This window comes from Nelusetta ayraudi, unplaced genomic scaffold, assembly GCF_046127955.1.
Source record: "Nelusetta ayraudi isolate G7.1 ecotype Tasmania unplaced genomic scaffold, CSIRO-AGI_Nayr_v1 ptg000059l, whole genome shotgun sequence".
Lineage (NCBI taxonomy): Eukaryota > Metazoa > Chordata > Actinopteri > Tetraodontiformes > Monacanthidae > Nelusetta > Nelusetta ayraudi.
The window spans coordinates 1,910,363-1,926,280 of NW_027466109.1; the positions used below are offsets into that span (position 1 = coordinate 1,910,363).

General features: G+C 46.2%; 2 protein-coding genes across 7 annotated transcripts in view; one reads left to right on the forward strand and one right to left on the reverse strand.

Annotated features, from left to right (window-relative positions):
* borcs8 (BLOC-1 related complex subunit 8) overlaps positions 1 to 15,918 on the forward strand; it is a 288,333-nt gene that overhangs the window by 55,571 nt on the left and 216,844 nt on the right. The window lies entirely within an intron of this gene.
* sbno2b (strawberry notch homolog 2b) overlaps positions 1 to 15,918 on the reverse strand; it is a 46,332-nt gene that overhangs the window by 4,430 nt on the left and 25,984 nt on the right. For 4 of the 6 annotated variants that reach the window (XM_076039389.1, XM_076039391.1, XM_076039394.1 and 1 more), the window contains 23 exons: positions 9,327 to 9,503; positions 8,450 to 8,536; positions 8,144 to 8,252; positions 7,863 to 8,023; positions 7,633 to 7,766; positions 7,366 to 7,456; positions 7,107 to 7,250; positions 6,868 to 6,985; positions 6,623 to 6,728; positions 6,320 to 6,473; positions 6,061 to 6,237; positions 5,626 to 5,723; positions 5,009 to 5,091; positions 4,504 to 4,686; positions 4,244 to 4,365; positions 4,026 to 4,157; positions 3,805 to 3,940; positions 2,341 to 2,453; positions 1,615 to 1,686; positions 1,351 to 1,459; positions 1,191 to 1,262; positions 939 to 1,082; positions 74 to 168 (listed from right to left, as the gene is read on the reverse strand). In XM_076039389.1, the coding sequence (XP_075895504.1) occupies positions 74 to 168; positions 939 to 1,082; positions 1,191 to 1,262; positions 1,351 to 1,459; positions 1,615 to 1,686; positions 2,341 to 2,453; positions 3,805 to 3,940; positions 4,026 to 4,157; positions 4,244 to 4,365; positions 4,504 to 4,686; positions 5,009 to 5,091; positions 5,626 to 5,723; positions 6,061 to 6,237; positions 6,320 to 6,473; positions 6,623 to 6,728; positions 6,868 to 6,985; positions 7,107 to 7,250; positions 7,366 to 7,456; positions 7,633 to 7,766; positions 7,863 to 8,023; positions 8,144 to 8,252; positions 8,450 to 8,536; positions 9,327 to 9,503 (2,817 nt within the window). The remainder of the gene's footprint in view (positions 1 to 73; positions 169 to 938; positions 1,083 to 1,190; positions 1,263 to 1,350; positions 1,460 to 1,614; positions 1,687 to 2,340; positions 2,454 to 3,804; positions 3,941 to 4,025; positions 4,158 to 4,243; positions 4,366 to 4,503; positions 4,687 to 5,008; positions 5,092 to 5,625; positions 5,724 to 6,060; positions 6,238 to 6,319; positions 6,474 to 6,622; positions 6,729 to 6,867; positions 6,986 to 7,106; positions 7,251 to 7,365; positions 7,457 to 7,632; positions 7,767 to 7,862; positions 8,024 to 8,143; positions 8,253 to 8,449; positions 8,537 to 9,326; positions 9,504 to 15,918) is intronic. The other 2 variants (XM_076039392.1, XM_076039393.1) reach the window with 2 other exon arrangements.

A 15,918-nucleotide genomic window follows, 5' to 3' on the forward strand; every position in this document is an offset into this window, starting at 1 on the left:
ATCCTACATCCACAGACGACAATATTGTAGGCCTTGCTATCTAGAGGTACGCTGAGGATTTTGCTGCGCCTACCTTATAAAGAATAACTTGTCCGTCCTGAGGGTTTCCAGCCGTCAAGAAGTTTTCCTGTTTCTCTTCGTAGATCTGATCGTTACCAGGGGCGAGGTCTGCCGGGGACACAGAACAACAACTGCTTTTAATAATCACTCACTCCTCAAAGCTCAGCTCACACTATCATTCTCTGCCAGTGAACCTCAGTGAAGCCTGAGAAACACCTCTCACAGGTGGCTGACAGCAGCCATCGGCCAGATATGAGCACGTTGCTAATAACATTACCCTCACAATTAAAAGCAGAACATAATGTACATTAGGAACTGCATGATTGCTGATGAGGAATGCCTTAGTACAAAGGTGTCAAACTTGGCCCGCCGTGTCATTATGTCCATACTGCAAATCCCAGAATGCTCAGCTGGTATTTTAACCAGCTGAGCTCAGGTCAATCAGGATGGGACGTTCATTGAAGGATAGTCTTTTTACTCAATTGGTTTATTATTATTACCAATAATTTATTTTTAATGTATTATTAGCTTGTGAAAAAAGGTTACTGTTGAAATGGAATGCAAATGAAAACAGACATACAATCTTTATTTATATTTTATTTGTTTTGATGATTTTTTTAAATTTGAAATTCAGTTTTGCATGTGTGTAATATGACATAATTTATTGCACAGTATTAAGCTTTGCTTGTTGCATATTCAGGTTGAAGAACAAAACTTGTTTGGATGCATATAAAAAGGTTCACTGTTCTATCTGGAGGAAGATTTTTTTCAATAGATATCACTGTTAGACCGAGACTTTGTCCAAGTTTGACATTTTGGCCCCACTGTGTGTTTGAGTTTGACAACCCTGCCTTAGTGTATAAAAAACCCCTCCATACCCAGAATTCCCATGTCGTATTTGCCCTCCTTCTTGTCCTTCTCGATCAGGTAGTCAAAGTTGTCTGTGAAGTATTGGAAGAGTTGGTTCTGCTTGTGAACCTCCAGCCCCAGGATGCGATTCAGGAACTTGGTGATGCTGCAGTCTGTGGGAAAAGAAGGCGAAAAAACAACAACGACGCACATCAACAAATGGGAGACAAATGCAGCTGATGAGCTGTTGACTGAGAGTTAATGAGTCGTAGTAACAGTACCTTTCTCAGTACTGATCCCAAAGCGAGGCTCCTTACAAAAGATGCCCACATCCATCATGCCAAGTTTCATGTCTGACACAGAGAAGAAAAAAACAAAAGAGTTTTTTAATGGCTGGTTCTCGTAAACAATGAGTCAGCGATGCCGATCTCATGCACATACCTCTGAAGAACAATGCGTCTCCCCCAAGGTAGCTTTTAGGAGGTGGAACCTTGTTCTCTATGTGGCCCAGGATTGCCTTTGTGATTTTATCAAGAGCCTTGGTGCCATACTGGAAAACAAATAATGGGAATTTTATCAGCCAACTCAATCAGTGACTGATCCGCACAAGGCTTTGACGTGACAGATTATAAATGTGGGGAAGTTTCCTGTTTACATACTAAAACGTTGAAACACACACTGAATTCAGTTTTTGAATTTCTCTACCTTGTTCTCAAAGTTGTACTTGCTCAGGTCTCGAGATTCCGTGGCTCTTCGGTCTCCGTGTGTCAAAGCGCCCTGCAAAATGTACAAGCGTCATCATTATAACTGGTCCCGAGAAAAATTGGCACCGCAACCTTGAGAGGAGTGAATATCCAACTGTGATTTACGTTCTCCCGGCCTGAGCTATACTGCGACTTTAGCTGTAAATATAATGCGACAAACCAGAGTTGAGGCCAGCGACACAAACAAACACACACACACACACACACACACACACACACACACACACACACACACAGAAATTCCTCAAGATTGTAAAAGCACCGTCTGGGCCAAAGAAAGAAAGAAAAAAAAAAAAAATGACATCACCGCTGATCAGCACTTTGACGAGATACTGGCCAGTCTAAAGTGGAATGGGGTTTGGGTGGGTGGATGAGCCGTGACCTATTCTGGAGGAGGATTTACCGAACATGGCTGGCAAACACAGAAAGGACTTCCTGGAACTGCACTGCCACAACCAGTTCCTTGCTGCTGTGTCACGATGCACACTTTGATTGCAATTGAGTGCAGACAATTTTCATATAAATAATCCACATTTGGTCCTTTTTGTTTTGTGTAACGCTCCATACAGAACCCGGGACGTCAAGCTAAGAGACGGATGTGAAAGAACAAAAAAAAAACCAAAACAAAACAAACAAAGACAAAGTGAGTGAGACTTATTTTATTTACCAAGCTCTCCAGTCTTTTTGCCACAATGGAGGCAAAACGTCTCTCCCCTGCTAACTCTGAGATGAGGAAGATGTACTCTGGGGCTGTGACCTGGTTGGATCGATGGGTGCGACCTGATGAGACGAAGAAGAAATGACAGTCAGGACAAAATTTGTAGTTAAAACAAAGAAAGTGAGATGAGGTAAAACGAAAACGGCGCTGCGGTTTGCTGAACGACAAACCCTCTGCAAAATGCTTGTTATCAGACATTTTTTTTTTATTATCCCCCTTTGATTACCGAGAACTTCAAACAGCTGCAAATGCGTTTGTGCTGTTGGGGAACGTGTTCATGGCAAAAGAAAGGTGATTGTGTTTCGTGTGTGGGTGTGCGAATGCCGCAACCCTGCTGAACAGGAAATAAACAATGAGCCTGCGACAACAAGCCAGTGAGCTGCTAATTGAAAGAATTCACTGTGCAACCCGCAATTAATTCACACACTTCACTACGGTGGTGTGCATGCATGCATGTGTGTGTGTCTGTGTCTGTGTGTGTGTGTAAAAACTAATGAACAACCAAAGGATGCATAGAGTGCGTGTGTACCATGTCAGCCCTGCAGTGTAAAGGTGGAGAATGTGTTAATGGCACCAACAAAATACCACAGGAAACAGAAAAGAACAGCAAGGTGGATGAGACTTGTGCATGCTGGCTCTCATTTGAACCTATTCATAATTAAGGCAGTGAGAAAAAAAACACAGTCATAAGCTGGGTTTCCATTACACCAAGAATTGTGCAAAACCTGGTAATGGAAACACCTAAACTTCAGAAAACCTCTCAAATGTCGCTAAAAGGTTTTGTCGCTCTCATGAGGTGGTTTTTCAGACGTATCGATATCGAGGTATATTGCAAAAGAGGAGGAATTCTTGACAGCAAACAAACAAAAGCAAACGTAATTCTTGTAAAATCAGGCGGGACGAGACTTTACAAGAATTACAGCTCACATATTCAATGGAAACACCTGCAAATCGTAATTGTACTTTGTCGAAGATTTAGAAATATTGCTTGTTTTTTGGGAAAAACTACAATGGAAACGCAGCTATAGTCATAAAATAAGTTCATGCTTGACAATGGGATCTGCATAGACAGAAACAGTATCTGTCGCTACTATTATCAAATGTGCTAGAACCTTGGTACAAATCCAAGTTAGAATACAAATGATACAAAAAAAGTACAGTCGGCATGTATGACATAACAATTAAACTTTGAATAATAGAATTTGTGCAGACAAGTGCCGTTGGTGAGTTTTACTTCTTGTCTGCACATTGTGTTCTGTTCGTCTAACCCCTTCTTATTCTTTCTCACCTGCACCTGCAATATTGTAATTTCCATGTTTTAATGTCTATAAAACGACCCGTCATTTCCCAGACTTTTCAGCCTGGTGTTTCTTGCACAGTCAAGGAGAAAAACACAACGTGTCCTCCACTCACCAAACTGCTGAATGGCTCTGTCTGCGCTCCAGGGCAGCTCTAAGGTCATGTGGACCCTTCGTCTCTGGTTCCTCACCCGCTTGTCCGCCTGCAGGGAGATCCCAGAGCTGGCCGCCTCCGATATGATGGCCACCAACTGGGAAGGACACGTTCATGTTAACGGTGGGTTTGAACATTTCTCTCCAGTGTCGGCTAATCTTCCAGTTTAATTTGTGTCCGACCTTCTCCCCGCTCATGAATCGATCTTTCTCCTTGACGTTGATGTGGTCGATGGTCAGGCCCTGCTCGGCCCGCGACTCGTATCGCACGGTGCCGTCGGGACGCCGTACCACGCGGCCCTTGCGCCCAGTCATCTGCAGCCAAAGCACACCAGCGGAGTTTAGTGCCGTCGCAAGAAGCTGACTTTGGCGCTCAGCTGCTCTATGAACTGGAACTGTACCTCTGAGACTTTATCCGGCCCTCCGAACTTATCAATGAGCTCATCCAAGGTATTGAGAGGTAGTTCTTTGCCGAGTATGGATATCTTGTTTAGAAGCCCGTGCTTCATCTCCTCTATCCTGGCTGTGAGCACAAAGAGTCGAGGTTAAATCAGACATCGCACACATCAGCGACAGACTGGATGTCGTTAAACTCGATCTTCCGACTCATCTTGCCGACGCCGCACATTCAAACGAGGAGCGATACCGTCTCTCTCTCTACCTGTCAGCCCGTTAGTGTGGTTCACAAAGATGACGTCGTCGTTGTCCAGCAGCGAGTCCGGCGAGGAGTTGGAGTCCGTGTCCATGCCGTCCGAGTCGCTGCTGCTGTCGTCGCTGATGTTGATCACTCCGCCGCTGTCCACTGTGTGCTTGGGTACCTTTGGCTGGCGACCTCTGGGCTTCCCTGCGCAGGGCAGAAAGTGCACATTTGCTTAGAAAAAGGACGAATGCAGGGCCAAAAAAAAAAAAAAAAAAAAAGATCCTTTTGTAAAAGCCAAGAACGACTAGTGCTAAACAAGGTTGCTTCACTGTGAGTCAAAGTTTCCATCTGGAGCAAGACACACACACACACACACACACACACACACACAGAAAGCAAATTCACACGCATTGTTTGCTGTTAAATTAGACTTGAGGGCAAATGCCTGACCTGTCAGCTGAGTGCGGACACTAAAAAAAGGGAGAGAGTTTTTCTTTTTGCGTGTTGCAGCCAACATGATCCTTACGTTTTCTCTTGTTGCTCGGCGCCTTCTCCCTCCTCTGTTTCTCTGATGGGAAATGTTTCATTACAAGGGAATGGAAAACTCCCCTGGAAGAGACAAAGAAGGGGCAAACATGAGAATAAATGCTTTCAACCCTGAAACAAGACGGCAGAGGCAGTGGAACAACCGGTGCACCCCGGATTTAGCTTGATTATAACTGTCAGGTGTTAACAGGTAAATTAATATGTGTGTTACCTAATACACTGAGACACACAGTCTGCTTTGAAAGGGTCACACGGGTTCAAAACAAAAAAAAACCCAGCGTGCCCTTTCTTGTTTTTCCTGAATGACAATTAAATGGAATCCAAGTAAAACACACGCTAATGGCTCCAGAATTTGCTTGGTTTAATTACAGATGAACGACTCAGGAAAACAGCGGCGGTGACAATTCTTTTTCCTGGCTGACGATTTGTCTGTTTAAGAATTATTAAGCAGCTGGGATAACCAGAGTTGCAGAGTGCACAGAGAAAATAACAATGTTGAGTAGAACTTTTGAGCAGTGCTTCTCGGCTGTTGCTGTTTGTATTATTCCAATGAATAGACTTGGACGCAAAGAGGGAAAGAAAAAGCCGTCTACTCACTCTGCAGCAGAGACAAATCTGTCCAGATGCCCGTCATTCTCGTCCAGGACCTCTCTGGTGCGAGACTCTCCGGTGGACTGCAGCCCAATGACGATGCACTGTGGCGGACAGAAAACAAATAAATTACATGGACAGGTTTACTTTGCAGCCTTGTCTCCGTTACAAGCGGCATTATAGGCCAAAAAAATGAAAACAAAACAAAGGAGAAAGATCTTTGCAGAGAACAAAACCTCCAAAAGGAGAGTGAAAATGTGCTGCATGATAAATCTGCTCTACTGAGAAACACGCACTGTGTCGATAAAAGCGCTCAGGACTTCTTTGCACTTGTGCAACATTTAGATCACTTCTTGGTTGGATCTTTCCCTGGGGTTATTTATAGTCACTGGGGATAATAGATACAACGCAACTCGGGGGGAGGAGGTAAGTTGTGCTGACCTTTCCGGCCTCCAGTTCTTTCTTGGCCAGCTCCACCAGGCAGCGGACCTTGGCGGCGATGCAGAGGTATTTGAAAAAGCGCTGGTGAGACGACCAGAACTGGCCCCACAGCGACTTCCTGCTCACCAGGCCCAGTTCGTCGGCCGCGCGCATGAACAACCGCAGAGCCTCGGCCCACTGCGGAAACAGGATTCCAGCCGGTCAGCGCGTTTAATGTCAAATGTGAAAACACACAAACAAAAAGAACTCGGGGCCCTACCAGTCTGGCAGCTTTGTTGTAGACCAGTTTGAAGTCGCTGTCCAGTCCGATCTCTTCAATGCGGAAGGAAACCCCTGAGAAGCTCAGTTGCCTGGCGATGTACATCCCGCTCACCTTCATGTCCATCGCCACGATCTCCATGGCGCCGACGCCTCTGCGGACGTAAAAGCATTGCGCGCGTCACATCGCCGCTCAGCCGCTCGCCGCGGATTGATCTGAAGGAATTTTTCCATTCCAGGAGCGGTAATCCGGGAGATTACGCGGCTCTCGCAGGAAAGACAATGCCTGCGAGGGAGAACAAACCTCTTCTCGATGGCGTGCAGAAAGTCATCAAAGGTTCGGAAGGGCGTTCCCTCCCCCCAGATTCCCAGACGGCTCATGTAGATCATGTTCTTTGGCTCAGAGGCACCTGAGGTTGAATGAGAAACAAATCTTCAAAAAAAAAATACCCCCAAAAACTGCGACGGTGTTACGTTACAAGCACGGATGTGCCCTTTGATTTGTTTTGAAGGAGAGGTGGGAGTTGGGGGGGGTGTCAGTCAGCGTACCGGTGGCGCTGGCGTACACCACTCTGGCCTGAGGGAGCTTGTTTTGCAGGTCGAGCACCGCCTTGCCCATCTTCGTCGACGTAGCGTTCTTGGCTTTGTGGCATTCGTCAAAAATAATCTGCGGCGGGGGGTAAGGGTCAAGGGGCAAACTGCGGCGACAGAGACGACCAGAGAGACAACCGATACCTGCGAGCGAGGAGTGTTTTTTTTCTTCTCGTTTCAAATCAGATAAAGGATACGACTCCGTCAAAGTCCGGCTTGCACCAGTCCAGGATTTGTTTGATTCGGGTCCGGTGCTGCCCTCCAGCTTGGCTCTCCCCGATCAGCGCAGAGTAGGTAGCAAACAGGACTCCTTCTGAGGTAGCTGTGTCTCCATACTTAATCTGCAACCATCCACACACAGCCAATCTGACTTTTGCTCTTCAGAAAACCCGTCTCTTGCAGGCAGGAAAAAAGGAAATTGGATTTTTCAGCCTCTGCGTTTCCACTGGGACCCACCTTGTTTAAGGCATGCACTGGAATATTGGCTGCGTCTATGTCTTTGAGATCTCTCTCTGCATCAAATTTCAGATCATTGGATATGCTGAACCTGAGGGCAGCAACAGCAAACACAGTGATTAGGGCTCCATCCTGCGCCAACCCGCCCAAGCACGCCCTGCTGCATCCTGGCATTAGACTAGACACGCGGTGTGATCACGACAGTCAATTGCTAACAGCCATCTTGCCCGCTTCTACATCCGTCAATGAGCTCTGAGTCTCTGTTACCATAAAGATTTCTTCCTTCCCCTCAGGTAGTTTTCCAGGATGATTCCTGCCACGGTTCGCCCTTTGCCAACTCCCGCCCCGTCTCCGATCAGGAAGCCCGCCCTCTGCTTGTTCTGAAGGATGACCTCGTGTTGCTGAGGAGTAAAAAATAAAATAAAATAAACATCAACAAAGACGGGTAATTAATCTGTCAGTGCTGTTATGCGGTGTGCTTTTGTGTGTGTGGGTACCTGACAGCCGTAGATGATGGCCTCCAGCTGCAGGGCGGACAGCAGCCCACTGTCGATAGTTTTCTGGGGGATGGACAGGGTGTACGTGATGTCCGGTGGAGGGACACTAGAGAGCGTGTTGGTTTCCACCACTATGTCAGGATGAGAAATTCCTATTGTGGCTGAGGACGGGGAAAAGGAGCGAGAGATTATTTGCCGCCTCACTGGTGGACGACCCAAACAGCACGGCATTTTATTTTGAAATGATAAGTCGATGTTGGACGTTCGGTGACTGCGCCTACATTTTGAAGGTTTGTATTCAGCATATGTGTCCACGTGTCCCAGTTCCTCTGTCTCCTCTTCCTCGGCATCCTCCTCTTCCTCCGGCGGAGGCTGCGTTCTCTGAGCCTGCAGAGTCAGAGGAATTTCACATTCGGGGGTCATGCTTGTGATTCCCGGGTTAGCTCAGATATTTTAAGGGGAGGTCAGACGGGAGAAGGGAGGGTGGTTAGTGGTGAGTCAAGACGGAGTAAAAGTTCCAATATTTTAGCCTGATCTTGTTAAATGTTTTCCTTTTAGCATCAAATGCAAAAGGCTGGTGTGGCTACCTGGAGTCCTCCTAAGGGCGGGGTGCTGATAATAGCAGTTATATCATCCAAACTGGCCAAGCTATGAAATCTGCCGGTGCCATTTAGCTGTCAACAAGAAACATGAAATGAAGAAACGAAGGACAGAAAAACAAAAATCAATGACAAAATGCACATGAAATGAGGAACTGAAATCATGAGAAGCCACTGCATGTGTTTTTGTTGCGTGAGTGACTGTGTGTGTGTGTGTGTGTGTGTGTGTGAGACCACAGGGCATGGTGTGTGGCTGCTGCATTTCACAAAATGCGAATTGTTGTTTGCCAGTGAAAAGCCACTGACGACGAAAGAAAACAGATAAAACTATGTGACTGTGTGTGTGTGTGTGTGTGTGTGTGTGTGTGTGTGTGTGTGTGCAGGCGTGTATGCGAGAGAGAAACATAATGAATGAGATTGGGGCTGAATGAAAAGGAAAACATGAAAGGCTTCCTGGAGATGAAATATCAGATTCCTAACAGACAAACACTGGGATGTAACTAATACGCAGTGAACTCCGCAGCACCGCAAGTAGGAGAACTACAACGACAAAGGATTGTATTCATTGTGTCTTCCTAAAAAGAAGTTTTCATAACAAAAAAAAACAAAAAACAAAAAAAAGCCCTGTGTTTACAGCCACCTGTAAAAACGTCTAATTTAAACGTTTGGACATGTTTGGAGAGAGGACGGCCTAATTAAAGTGACAAAACCAGACTTCCGGCTTAAGGTTTGGTCACTGACTCAGTAATGTGGGAGGGGAAATCACTCATTCGTCGCCGCCCCTTTGTGACATCACAAAATTCCAGGGCAGTGGTAGCCAGAGGTGTAACAGCTGTGCGTGGATGTGCGCGTGTTGCCTGCTGACCTCGACCTGGCTCTGTGCTGGTGTGTTGGTGGTGCTAGTGTTGACGTCCCACAGGGTGGGCACCGTGTCCAGGTTGTCGGTGGTGATGAAGGACTGGGCGTCGGCATACTCGGAGAGGGAGTCCGCCGGCGAGGAGAATAGGGAGTTGGTGGAGAGGTCATCGATGCAGGACAGGTCCTGTAGGTCGGAAGGAGAGCAGGAAGAGGTCAAGCACTTGTATTCGCAAAACACTTGAAAACAGGCGTGTCAAATTCAAATACACAGTGGGCCAAAATGTAAGACTTGGACAAAGTCGCGGGCCAATGTTGATATTTATTAAAAAAAATCTTCCTCTAGATATGACCGTGAACCTTTGTATATGGACCCAAACAACCTGAATATGGAACAAGCAAAATAACCGAATACTGCACGCACGCTAAATTGAATTTCAAATAAAAAAACAAACTCATCAATACTGATTTAAATTTCAACAGTAACATTTTTCCACCGGGCAAATAATAGATTTGAAAATAAAGGAACAACAATAAACCAATTCAGTAATAATAAAATCCTTCAATGAACGTCCTGTCCTGACTGATACCAGCTGAGCATTCTGGGATCTGTAGTATTAGCGGTACATGTGCTGTATAGAGGTCGAGCTCTAGTAGTGCTTTTGTATTGCCTTATGGGCCATATATAAATACACTGTGGGCCAAATTTGGCCTGCGGGCCAGAGTTTGACACATATGCCCTAAAACATCAATTTAGCATGGAGCGCTTTTGAAGTAGAGATAAAAAAACAAACAAAAAAACAACAACTGACTTTGAAAACTAATACAATTATTTCCAGGGATATTAATTAAATTATTCACATATCTGAGAACAGAGTTAAAAAACTACTAATGCTGGAGCAGGTGTAATGATAGGTCCCCTGTGTGTGTGTGTGTGTGTGTGCGTGTGTTTGCGTCAGCCATGATTCTCTTCCAGGCTCTTGTCTTTGTGACCTTTCTCTGTGATGAGCAGAAAACGCTCCAGAACAACCACAGGCCGCCCAGACGTGTAAAACCTGCCACAGAGAGATGGCTGTCGCTGACAACGAGTGCACACATCTCTTCATGTCTTTCTGGCCGCTGCCAGAAGCGTGTGACTGAATGTGTTTTATGTGGAAGTTCTCAGTTTCCCAAAATTTAGGAAACTGCCTGTGAGGGTTGAATGACGATGCTTAGCCATTTCTTTGTTTGTAACATTATGACTGCACACCCGACTCATCTCGAATGTCATTGTCATTGGAAACGTTGCTCGGGCCTTTTCCTGGGTAATTTGCATGCCTTTTGAAACCTATTTTAAGCATTTACCATTTAGGTCCAGGCAAAATACTCAAGTGTGAAAGTCTGCGTGTGTGTAGTTTAAAACGACGGAGTTCCCCCTTTGAAACAAGCGAAGTTGAGACACAGCGAGTATTTGATTACGACGAGAGACTCTGTTTACACGCAGTGAAACGTTTGCTCCGGGAAGCCGGAGATAAAAAAGCAAAGCTGTTCACATGAGCGGAGCTCGGCGGACGGTGCCGGGCATCCGTTAGTCACAGTCCAGCTGAAAAGGTTTTATTGGAGGTGTGACGGTGCATATAGCCTCCGCCGCTAACATGACCGCATCATGTGGGAATCCAGCCTGGTGGAGGACGGTAAACAGCAGCAGGCGGACACAGATGCGCGCTTGTATTTTTGTCCGCTGACGTGAGAGGCGGGGTGGGCATAGAGAGAGTAGAAAGAGAGGGGGAGAGACAGGGAGGGAGAGAGAGAGAGAGAGAGAGACAGAGAGCGACTTGCTGGGCTGAGGAGAGCAAAAGCTTTTTTCAGGGCCGCCGCACTTGGCTTATCGCCGTTTGCTGGGAGCCCTGTGATTACGTCTTCGCTCTTCATCCTTCTTGCACTGCTTTTCTCTTTCCTCTCCCGTGTGCGTTTTGAGTGTGTGTGTGTGTGTGCGCGTGCCTCCTTCGGGCAAGATTGGGCATGAGCTCTGAAAACACTCTCCCCAGAGTCGGCCAACCTTGCACATTATCGAGCGGCAGAAGGGGCCCCAGCAGAATTCCTTCACAGCTTGATAATAGAAATGTAAAGTGTCTTTTCTTTCTTTTTTTGCCCGACCACATTTCCCATTATAAGTTCACTTGCTAGCCTGCCTCTCATAAAAATAAGGTTGAATGCCACAAATTAACAGAGGAAAATGGTCCATTTAAAAAGTTGCTAAATAATATTTTCAAATATTCTTAACCTGACAAAAAAATGGAAATTTCAAGTAAAATAAAACACAAAAATATTTTCAAATAAGTCCAACGTGCTGTTGGAGGTTACTGGATGCAGGACTGATCAACCCCACTATCGCTATCGGGTGTGATAGTGACCTAATTCATTCATTCAGGGGGGCTACTGGACGGGCAGTGATGTCGCTGATCCTCACAACTCTCCCAACGTTTGTGTTGCACTGTGAACACACAACTCATGGTAAATTGAGACACTGCGTGCGTTAGCTGATAGTCCAGCGGCAGCTCAGCCGTCGGGTAACTCTGCAGGTCTGTGAGCGTGGAGGCATTTTACTCCGGAGGCAGCAAGTCGCAGCGTGTGACGGCGGTAACGCAGCATCACACTGACACAGCGCTTCAATAAAGCCTGTAGCAAAGTTCCTGTTCCTGCTCGCTGACAGCCAGAACCTGAGACACAGGCACTCGCTGAGGACCTGCAGCCGAAAACTCTGTTATTTTACCATCACACCAGGGAGAACTCTGCTTCAGAGCGAGCAGGACAGAATCAACTAGAGATATTTCCTTATTTTCTGCTTTAGTTAGAAATTTCAAAAGGTTTGAAACGATTATAGTTGTAGCTGCCATGTGTTTCGAAAAATAATACATGAAATCTGTAAAATTTTGATGCATTTGCGAAAAAAATGTGTTTGACTATTGCATTCTGAAACTTTACACAACATTCCTCAACATTGATAGCTATAACAATAGTATTAATCTAGATAACAAACATCATGGAGTCGCTGAAAAAGAGAAAAAAGTGAAATGGTTCATCTGTATTGCTACTTTGACTTTAGTGAAATTATAATTGAGAATGTGCGGATGAGGATGTGGTGGAAAAAGCCACCCGTCATCAGGTTGCTCCGCTGTGACCTGCAGCTTTAGCGCCGCACGCACGCACACACGCATACACGCATTCACTCTCGGACAAGAGCACCAACGGCGGAGGCAGGGTTGCCATTAAGTTGACCGTGGTGGCCTTATAGTGAGTAATCAGAGCAAACAGCAGCGGCACTCCGGACGGCGGCGCTAGGCGAGTCGACGCGGCTGACCTCCGCGCCATGCTAATCGAGCTGCTCGGCTGAGCGGAACAGAGGCGGCAGTGTTTGCTCCCCCCGGCAGAGCCCAGCTCGTCCTCTCCTTCCCAGGACTGGGCCCTGCCGAGCTGAGATAAGGCCTGAATTCCAACCGCTGTGATGCTAATCTGGCTCCCCGTGCAACACACGGCCGCAGAAGCGAGAAACAACTAATCCTGCCTGTCGCTCACGTCCATTTCTCTCTCTCTCTCTCACACACGCCCACACACACACACACACACGCACACACACACACACACACACACACACACACACACACACACACACACACACACACACACACACACACACACACACACACACACTCTGTCACTTTCCCCCTCTATCTTTTACTTCCAGCAAAGAAATTTGAGTGTTTTTTTTTTTTTTCGGGGGAAAAAAAAAACGTTCCTTTGTTTTCAAGGAATTAAATCGGCGATGTGTTATTAGAATTTCTTGGGAGTGAGAAAACAAAAGTGTGCGTGTGTGTGTGAGAGAGAGAGAGAGAGCGAGAGAGGCAGAGAGAGAGGCCATTTGTCTGAGCTCTGTTCCTGCCATGTATACTCTCCCTTTACAAATCGATTAAAGTGCCTCCATGCTTTTCATTCACCGTCTTTACATACTGTGCGAGAAGCAAGGCACGATTGATTCTCAAATCGCTAACCTGAAACTTGTGTTGCCGAATGAAATCGCTCACAGCCAAGCAAAGATTCCTGAGAGTATCGATCTCAAAAAGGTCAAAGTCACATGGTTTGTGTGCATCCTTGCCTTACTGTGGTCCTCTTTATCATCTGTGAAATATTACGACTGTACAACTGCAGTACCTGGTCGGTCTGTGCAGGGAGGTTAACGAGATGAAAATCCTTTGAGAGCAAAAGTACCCAGAAGAGAAGGGGATTATATAACAACGACGACGTGTGAAAAACGAAAGGAGCCATTGTTTGGGAGACGTTATAGAAAACGTCTCCCATGTTTTTTAGAAGTCAGATTCTCAGGGTATTTCCTGTGTGGGTCATTACGAGGTGGCTGCCTTCATCAGACCTGGGACTGGAACCACGTTTGGGACTTTACACTCGCTCACCTGAATGAGTGCAGCCTGTGTGTCATACGTGTTAAAGATGTATGGTGTGATCTTCTTTGCAACAGAAGGATGAGAGAGATGGCGAAACGCAGCGTTTCATTCATTCCATTTCATTTATTCCAAAGTCAGCACAACCATTCAGACTCAACATTTTGGCCCCGGTGACCTCCGCCAGTTGACTGACAGCAACTACAAGTCCAGCTCAGAGTGGAAATGTAAAAAGTGCAATAGGAAACATTAAAAACCTCTTTCATGTTTTCATCTTCCTCTGAATGTCTGCCTGCTATAAACGAATAAGAATTAAGAAGCAAAATCATCCCCAGCGCGACAGCTCCGTCCCGCCCTGTCTCCCTCTCAGCCAGGAAAAACCAGTCTGGAATAGTGCGTGCGCTGCGCTTTAAAGGAATAAATAGAAGCCACATGTGTCAACAGTGACACAGCAGGAGCTGCCTGCTGGCGCTGCTCTCCACAACTTTCTGCTTTGGCATCTCGGGGGAAGTCAACAGTCGTCGACGCGCTGGCAACCCCTCCCCCCCTCCCAAGACCAAAAGTTATTCTTTATGTGGGACAGAAATCGTGACCATTGCGCCTTGTGTGGAGGCAAGGAGGGACCGAGCCAAACTAATGAGGGCATCTGTTTAGATTATTGACCAAAAAAATCCCACTTGTGCAAGAGAAACTGTCAGGTAAAAAATGTCCCCGTGAACTCGGTGACCCGGCTGAGTGCAATCAGAGGACGAGGCCTCAGACGCACAGACACGGCAGGACAGGCGCTTCCCCCTCCCACTCACAACCAGCTTGGCTGCTTGCTTTTTTCCAAGAGCAGGAAGTGTGTCCCGGCCCCGCCGCATACACACACGCACACCGCACACACACCCACCCCGACACGCACACACACAAAGTGACCGCAGCTCGACTCACCCACACACATTTATGTCATCTCACGTACGCTAACGTTCTGTGTAACGCCACCCCACCTGTTTCTCTCTAAACTTTCTGCAACGGCAGTTCAAACATATTACATATTACGCAACACGGAAAAGGATTAGCACGCAAGAAGAGAAAAAATTTAGGATAGAGAGATTCGAGAACAAAATTGATGGAAAAAAGACAAAATGTTGAGAATAAAGTCGAAAGGTTCTGCGCGCAAGTCTCGTGGAGCGCCTCCGTTTTCGCCAGTTTCCTGATTACTGTGGGTGAACCATGTGGGATACACCTGTTTTCAGCAGTTCACTTTTAACTGTGGGTGACTGGGTTAATCCACCATCCATCCTTTATTCATAAAATTTCTACTTTATTGACAAAATTTTGTCTTTTTTTAACATTGACTTTACTCAAGAGATTTTGACTTAAAACTCGAAATGAAAACTTGAATATAAATCTAATCCCTGTAATATTTTTTTTTCTCTTCTTGTGGCCCTGATCCTCATTCTTAGTTTTGTCTAGGTTGACCTCATTCTGCTTAAGACTGCGAAAAAAGGAAGAAGCCTCACAGTAAAATGCACTTGTCTGATTATGTGTGTGTGTGTGTCTGTGCGCGCGAAAGTGAGACCGTAGCATTGTTAAATGATCCACCCACACTTGATCAGCTGACCAGGAAAGACCCCCCTCGCCCTCCAACACGCACAGGGCTTTTCCATCTGGGGTCAGCTGGCAACCCTGGAGTCAGCTGAGCCTTATTAATAGTGTCTGTGTGTCTTTCGGGACGGGCGCTCCTCCGTCAGCCGCTCTGTCTGGCCTGCATTATGTCACGTCAAACCATCTACATGTCTCGGCACATCTGTCCGCCTGGGCCGGCGCCAATGGAACCCAGCGCTTCTTGTTCTGTAACATATCACAGACGTAGCACTAAACTTGGCTAAATGCTAAAAATATTACATATGAAACTGGGTATTGGGAAGCTGTAAAAACCAACGATTTTCTGGGATTGGTCTTGTTTGGGTTCGGACCATAAAAAAAAGTGCCGACAATGATGTCAAGAGTCAAACTGTGCGAGAGAAATGAAAAAAATAAAAATAAACAAAACTGTTTGAGCCACACGACCACCAGCCAAAAAGCACTTTGTCGACACTTTACATTAGAGAGAAAACTCCGACACTGAGAGCTTCTCAACACTTTGCCGCACCACACATTCTTTTTGTTTTGTCTCTTAAAAGA